The sequence below is a fragment of the Glycine max genome, chromosome 5, assembly GCF_000004515.6.
Source record: "Glycine max cultivar Williams 82 chromosome 5, Glycine_max_v4.0, whole genome shotgun sequence".
Lineage (NCBI taxonomy): Eukaryota > Viridiplantae > Streptophyta > Magnoliopsida > Fabales > Fabaceae > Glycine > Glycine max.
In genome coordinates, this window is record NC_038241.2 from 26,310,692 (window position 1) to 26,319,237 (window position 8,546).

At 32.9% G+C, this 8,546-nt stretch overlaps 1 protein-coding gene across 1 annotated transcript; it reads right to left on the reverse strand.

Moving 5' to 3' along the window:
- Positions 1 to 7,303: 7,303 nt before the first annotated feature.
- Positions 7,304 to 8,164, reverse strand: LOC100526951 (uncharacterized). The gene has a single exon (NM_001249484.2). It carries the CDS (start codon positions 8,042 to 8,044, stop codon positions 7,637 to 7,639), a length of 408 nt encoding a protein of 135 aa, NP_001236413.2. The 5' UTR covers positions 8,045 to 8,164; the 3' UTR covers positions 7,304 to 7,636.
- Positions 8,165 to 8,546: the final 382 nt, after the last annotated feature.

Here is an 8,546-nt window from a genome sequence, read left to right on the forward strand (position 1 = left end):
AAGAAGGTATCAAAGGACAATAATTGTCAATTTTGTAGGAAATTTGGACATTTCCAGAAGGATTTCCTAAAGTGTAAGTCTTGATTCGAAAAGAAAGGTGAGTTTAATGCTCTTGTATGTTTTGAATCAAACATAACTGAAATTCCCCATAATACATGATGGATTGATTTTGGATGTACGACTCATGTTTCTAACACTATGCATGGATTTCTTACAATCCAAAACATAAGCCCAAATGAGAAGTTCGTCTTCATGGGGAATAGAGTGAAAGCTCCCGTGGAAGCAGTCGGGACTTATTGTTTAAAACTCAAAACTGGACATCATTAAGATTTACTGGAAACTCTTTATGTACCTAGTTTATCTAGGAATTTAGTTTCATCATCTAAACTTGATGTTACTGGTTACTCTTTTAATTTTGGTAATGGATGTTTCAGTTTATTTAAGCATAATCATCTCATTGATACTGGTGTTCTTTGTGATGGTTTATATAAATTGAAATTAGATGGTTTGTATGCTGAAACTATTTTAACTTTGTATCATAATGTTGGCAATAAACATAGTTTAGTGAATAAACGATTTGTTTTCTTGTGGCATAAACGTTTAGGTCACATTTCCAGAAAAAAGATGGAAAGATTACTAAAGAATGAAATTCTTTTTAATCTAGATCTTACGGATCTAAATATTTGCATGAATTGTATTAAGGGAAAACAAATAAAACATACAAAGAAAATAGCTACAAGAAGCACTCAGCTTCTTGAAATTGTGCATACTGATATTTATGGACCTTTTGATGTTTATTTTTTCGAAAAGGAAAGATACTTTATCAACTTTATTGATGACTATTCACATTACGGTTATGTCTACTTACTACATGAGAAATATCAAGCAGTGGATGCCTTAGAAATTTTCTTGAATGAAGTAGAAAGTCAATTAGATAGAAAGGTGAAAGTTATTAGGTCTGATAGAAGTACTGAGTATTACAGAAGATACGGTGAAACTGGGCAACACCCTGGTCCATTTGCTAAATTCCTTCAGAAACATGACATTTGTGCACAATACACAATGCCTGGTACACCACAACAAAATGATGTATAAAAAAGGTGTATTAGAACTTTAATAGATATGGTTAGGAGTATGTTAATCAATTCAACTTTACCCGTATCTTTGTGGATGTATGCCTTGAAAACTGCCATGTATTTGTTGAATAGGGTTCCTAGTAAGGGAGTTCCAAAGATACCTTTTGAACTGTGGACAAATAGGACACCTAGTATAAGGCACCTGCATGTTTGGGGTTTCCAAGCAGAAATAAGGATTTATAATCCGCAAGAAAGAAAATTGGATTCAGGAACAATCAGTGGATATTTCATTGGTTATCCAGAAAAGTCAAAAGGGGTATATGTTTTATTGTCCTAATCATAGTATGAGAATTGTTGAAATTGGAAATACAAGGTTCATTGAAAATGGTGAAATCAGTGGGAGTATAGTTCCATGAGAAGTAGAAATTAAAGAAGTTAGAGTGCAAGTCCCTTTAGCTTGTGCCTCTAGCAGTAAGGTGATTGCTCCTTTAGTTGTTGTTACAAACAATAATGAAGAAGCACAACACAATAATGAGCCCATGATACATAATGAACCTATTGTGGAAGAACTGCAAGAAGTAGCATTAAGGAGGTTTCAAAGAGAAAGGAGACTAGCTATTTCGAATGACTATGTGGTATACCTACATGAAATAGAAACAAACTTAAGAATTAATGATAATGATTCAATTTCGTTTTCACAAGCTGTAAGCTGTGATAGTTCTGAGAAATGGTTAAATGCCATAAAAGAAGAGATGAATTCCATGGAACATAATGGTGTTTTGGGACCTTGTAGAATGGCCAAAGGATTGTAAAAAAGTTGGTTGTAAGTGGGTCTTCAAGACTAAACGTGATTCTAATGGCAACCTTGAACGTTACAAGGCTAGACTTGTTGTTAAGGGATTTACTAAAAAAATGGCATTGATTATAAAGAGACGTTTTCACCGGTCTCACAAAAGGATTCTTTCAGGATTATCATGACATTAGTAGCCCATTATGACTTGGAGCTACATCAGATGGATGTGAAAACTGCCTTTCTTAATGGAGATTTAGAAGAGAATGTTTATATGGACCAACCAATGAGGTTCTTAGTTGAAGGAAAGGAACAAATAGTGTGCAAATTAAAGAAATCAATATACAATCTTAAGTAAGCTTCTCGCCAATGGTATTTGAAGTTTAATGATACCATTGTTTCCTTTGGATTTAAGGAAAATACTATTGATTGGTGTATATATCTGAAGGTCAGTGAGAGTAAGGTTATTTTTCTAATTCTGTATGTTGATGATATCTTGCTTACAACTAGTGATCTTGGTCTTTTTCATGAAACTGAGAAGTTTCTCTCTAGTAACTTTGAAATGAAAGATATGGGTGAGGTAAGCTATGTGATAAGGATAAAAATATTCTGAAATAGATCACAAGGATTGTTAGGCTTGTCTCAGAAAGCATATATCAATAAAGTACTAGAGAGATTTAGGATTGAAAAGTGCTCAGCATCACCCATTATAATTTAGAAAAAAACAAATTTAGTCTCGCACAATGTCCTAGAAATTATATGGAACAAAAACAAATGGAAACAATTCTGTATGCATCAATTGTTGTTGCATCTACTATGGAAGCTGAATTTGTAGCATGTTTTGAGGCAACAATTCAGACTAATTGGCTGTGGAACTTTATTTTAAGGCTTGGAATTGTCGACAATATTGCTAGACCGTTGAAAATGTATTGATATAACTCCACAACAGTATTTTCTCTAAGAACGACAAGTACACTAAGGGTGTTAAGCATATGGAATTGAAGTACTTTGTCGTAAAGGAAGAAGTTCAGAAACAAATAGTATCAATAGAACCTATTAGCACAAGCTTTATGATAGCTGACCCTTTGACAAAGGGATTACCACCTAAGACATTTATATAACATGTTGAAAGTATGAGCATTATTGTTATTGATGATCATAAAGTGTAATTTACCTTATGTATTTTTAATAATTATGATATGTTTTTGATTACCTGTTCTATATGTTTGCATGCATATTTGTGTTAGAGTAATGTTAACAGGTTTATCTTGAATAAAGACATTATGTTGAACCAATTATGTACTCCTAACTAATGGTCATATTAAGGAGAAGACTAACTTAAGTACATGGAAGAGACTATGTCGATTAAGTGATGTACAACCGCTATGACTCAAATTGGTTCCTATTCTTAATCATGAAATTATGATATACCCAATGTATAGAACATTTTAGTCATTTTAATGCGCATTATGTTAGTTTAATCTATTTATTTATTTAGTCCATAATTTTTAGTAATGTCACATGAGCCAAGTGGGAGAATGTTAGAATTAATGTCTCATGTGAGAGGCATGCGACTTATGTAGGGACTAATAAATAAATAATTAATAATTAAGGACTAAATTGTAATTGGGTTAAATAGGAGAAGTTTTTAAAGGCAACTGCTACTTGATGGGAGTAGTAGTTATAAAAGGGGTTAATACCCACTAATGTGAAATAAAGTCTCCTTCCTGACTGAAAAGTGTTCTCTTTAATCTTTGGCCATAACAAACGTAGAGAGACAGAAAGAATAGTTTAGAGGGTGAAATCTTGTTTCTCTCCTCTTCCAAGAAAACAAAGTGAATTGGAGAGAAGATCCATTATGGAGAAAGGTACGCATTGTTTATCTATTATCTATTACTTGTGAGAATCATAGGTTTCAAGATCCTATTGGTTTCCTATAATTGTTAATCTAGGAAACCCTTAAAAATTTTACAGTTGCGACTTGGATCTGACATTGAGAGGAGGGATGAACTGGCACCACCGTCTTGGACACCTCAATCACTGTCGAGATTTGACTCACACAGGAATCTGACTCTCGCATGCACTTGAACAAGCACCAACGAGAGTGAACACAATCGACCCCTACGTCTTGCGGAGGACGTGCTCCGAGTTTCGAATCTCTGCCCCGATGCCGTCAAGAATCCCATCCCATCATCGTTGCTTCCACCTGTATGTTATAGACAAGAACGTGCTCCTATTGTGTCCACTTGCCTTCATAGTTTGTTTGGAAAACTAAGATTTCATTAGTGTAGCAAGCAAATGCAATGTATTTTACTGATCTTTCTTTCATGTAATTTTCATTTGTAGGATTTTTTTATCAATCTGGTACACCTTGTACCAGTTTTGGTCGTTTAATAAATTTTGTCTCTTAAAAAAAACACTCATTGCCTTCGATCATCTTTCAAAAGACTTGTCTTCATCTCTTTCAAAAAAATATTTGTTGAGGGTTTCTTGATTTGGATTGATGTTAGGGAATAAAGGTTTGATTCTTGCTTTTTTTTTATTTTAATTTGTGATATTTTTAGCTATGAGAAATTATGTTTTGTTATTATTTTTTTTTGAAACCCTATAAAACAAAGTAAATTATTTTTGGTTTTGGATATTTTATTTTAATCTATGATGAAATAATAATTTTGTTTTTGTCATAATAAATACTTAATATGGACTAATAACAAATGAACAAAATTTATTAGGGATCAAAAACAAAATTCACTAATTTATCAAGGATTAAAACAAAATATCAAAGATCAAAAATAATTTTTTTTACTAAGGACTCAACGATTTTTTTTATTAAGAAGTTAAATTAAAATTTACTAAGTTACCAGGGATTTAATGTTAACATATTTTATCTTAAAGAACATAGTATATTTGAATTAATTATTGTTTTAGTTTCTTGATCAAATGTTGATTAACAGAGTTTTTATTTGAAAAAATTAGATATTTTTAAAGACCTGGGAACCAAATTATAAAAATAGGGGAAAAAATAACATCATTAGATATATTCTTATGTTTTTCTACCAAAAACAAAGTCAAGGGATGTATTTATCCCCTCAATACTACCTAGGTTGGCTAGTGGTTAAGTTTCATAGTTTTCTATCTAATGGAACAATTTTATGTCTTTAATTAGTAAAAAAAATTTAAAATTATGTTTCAAAATTAAAAACAATTATTATTTTAAAAGGATTATTTTCACTCACTTTAAAAATATTAAATTATAATTTTTAAATGATATGCAACTAAACATAATATAATCGAAAACGTAAAGACTAATATTTATATTGAAACAATTTTCATAGCAGAAAAAAATGTACTACTAATGGTGAAAACCATTAATATTTTGTCAGTATGATTGTTGTGAAGTAAAAAATAAAAACTATTTTTATTTTTTCTTTTCAATCTATTTCCTTAGCAGCCACATTGACATCACAGTAAGTTATCAATGTTTAAGTAAAACTATAGGGAGAAAAAAAAGGAAAGAGAAGTAAAAGAGAAGAGGTGAAAGAAGAAGAAAAAAAGAAAAGAAAAAGTGAGTTTTTTTTTTGTGAATAAGAAAAACTGAGTCTACTATGCATTAAACAGTTACATGTAACGACAGCTAGATAAATTTTATATTACGATAGAACTATAGATAAAAGGAAAAAAAAATATAAGACCAAATTAAAAAAAATAAAGGATCATAATTTATGTTTTAAATTATTCAGTGCATAAAAATTTATGTACCCAAAAAAGTAAGATCGAACCAGGTAAAATGACGTCAGAGGGGTGATTTTACAAACTTTTTTCTTCAGAGGATCTGTTTGCAAACATATTTTGGAGGGGGTCTTTTTTTTAAAGGATTCCGTCAACACCAATAGCAGGTTAGCGTATTCCGCTAGTACGAACAGCGGCTTCTCCATGCATGGGGTTCTGCCCCCCATGCCCACCATCAGCGCATCATCATCCATCCTACGCACCATCATCCATCATACCATAGCATTTGGAATTGTTGCTGCCCCGTACACGCCATTCAGAGTGGCAAGATTGGCTGCATAAATATTGGATTATATTTCTCTTCTCTTAAATTGTCTTCTTCACAAATGCCCAGTATTTTAATATCATGCATCTTTTAGAAACATTTGCTAACATGTTTGTGTAGTATTTACATAATAAACTATACAAGATATATACAATATTTTGTTTAACTAACACTTTAATCTTAAATTAATCTTAATTACCATATTTTGTTTGTGCATAAGGATTGATGATACACTGATCAAAGATATAATAATCTATATCCTATTAATAAAGAAAATATTTCTTTTTTTTTTACCCTTTACATGAAGTCAACTCCTTTTTTTTCTTTTTCTGCACCAATCCCACCAGAGCAACTGGCGGATCCAGCAGCTCCTTTTTTTTCTTTTTAAAATGTATTCGTAGCACGTGTTTAGACTTTGAGAAATATGCGTTAGCGTTACTGTTTGTAATAAATCATTATGATTACTTTGGGGGTTATTGATTTCTTTGACTCATTTATTTTGTAATTATCTCTATTTATTTATTTTTAAATGAAGAGAAGTATAGAATACATTTATTTAGAAATTGTTCTTCTTCTTTTTCTGCACTAATCCCGCGAGAGCAACTAACGGATCCAAGCCAGCTCCCTTTTTTTTTTTTTTTCTGTATCAATCCTGTCAGAGCAACTGACGGATTCACGTGATGGTGGGTATGAGGTATCTCGTCAATGGGAGTGGCGGAACCCATGCATGAAGAAGCCGCTTTTCATAATGGCGGGATACCTTAATCCGCTATTGGTGCTGGCGGGATCCCTTAAGAAAAAGACTCCCTCTCAAATATGTTTACAAACAAACCCTCTAAGGATAAAACTTTGTAAAACTACCCCTCTGACATCATTTTGCCAAACCGAACCATGTGTCTGGAGTCCCAATCAAATCAAGGTGCCAAACTTATATTAATAAGCGTATATACATTAGAGCTATATCAACTATGGGACAAACTTTTGACGGGAGCAAAAAAAAGGGTAAAATGATTTTTTATATATTAAAATTGGCTTATCTATTTTAATTTTTAACCAACTTTTTTAAAAGTTAAAATACGTAACATAATTTCAATGTTTTGACTTTTGAATAAATCTGATTAATCTTTTTTTTTTTATTTCTTCTCCTTATGGAGTTATGTTTCTGGCGTGTTTGGTTTCTCTCTTTTATGCTTTGAACGTCAATAGTTTTCACGTGGACTTGAGTTTGAAAATCCAAACACACACCTATCTATATCAGTCATTTTGATCACAAGCAAAATGATTGTCAACTTGAATACAATAAATACTCGTACATGTGAATTGCATTACTCTGTCCTTACTTTAATTTACCATTCACACATCTCAAAAGAAGACGCAACTATCTGAATTCTGAACTATAGTACATCAATAGGAGTAGTATTACAGCATGATCAATGAAGTGAAAAAAATAAAAATGTAGACAGGAATTAATTAAAGAAATGAAGGAATCAAATCAATTAACCTGAAACTTATTTTCCATCTATAGTCTTTTTTTCTTGAGAATTATTGCCAAGTATAGGGGGATGAATGACCGAATGAGATGCAAACGTGTTTGGGTTACCCTTCAATTCAACGTAACCCACATTTTTAATAAACGTGTAGTTACTTCTCCGTTTTGTGCATTGGAATGCGCAATCAGACATTTAGTATCTCTCAAACCACAATTCAAATACGCACTTAGTGTCCTTGGCCAGGACTTGGACCCGAATCCTTAATTTCGCCAAGGGTCTCACTGTTGGTAAATTTGTGACCCTCTCCTCCGACGCTAGGACCCGAGTTCTTGATTCCACCAAGTGTCTCGCTGTTTGTAAATTGGTGACCTTTCCCTCCAGGACTAGGACCAGAGTCCTTAATCCCACCAAGGGTTTCACTATTGGTGAACTTGTGTCCCACACCTGGGCTTGGCCCAGAATCCTTCATTGCTCCCAGAGCTAACCAATCAAAGAAATCCACCTCTTCCCCTCCAGTGGCTGATTTCCCCGTCTCAATGATACTTAATGGACGGGCTTCTAAGCCCATGAAAAAAGCAAAGTTCACCAATAACACGAGAACTAGTAAGGCCTGAGTTTTCAGCATGCTTGTCATCTTTTTTAATGTTAAAAAGGGAAAGGGAATTAGTATCTTTGTTTGGGAATTCGAGAGACAGAGAGAGAGAGAGGAAGAGAAAGGGAAAGAGAGATTTTAATTTGTGTTTGATGTTTGTGTAACATGGAGATGTATGAAGACCTTTTTATAGCAGGGGAAGTTGTCGACTAAAATAAATCCAGCATGCACATTCAAATGTGGAATATGACCAAAACATTGTGTATAGATTTTTTTCTATTATATTCAAACTTCAAACAACGTGAGTATATTATTTTTTTTTCTCGCGGAGGAAGCAGCTTAGGAGGTTCCGAAGGATAATAGTCAATTTGGATTTCAGGTTTAGAGAAAGGTTTGCATCACAGTATACTTATTCAAGAAAAATAGCAAGAACGAATTAGAAAATGAAAGAAATTGCGGGTCCAAGTTGTGTACGTAGAATGTTGGTAAATAAAACTCGTCTCACTAGGTTTTCCTTGTGCCCACTGCTTTGGAGTCGTAGGGA

Excerpts from the sequence above, each read along its gene's own strand:
- LOC100526951 (NM_001249484.2), bottom strand. The coding sequence starts at position 8,044 with ATGACAAGCATGCTGAAAACTCAGGCCTTACTAGTTCTCGTGTTATTG.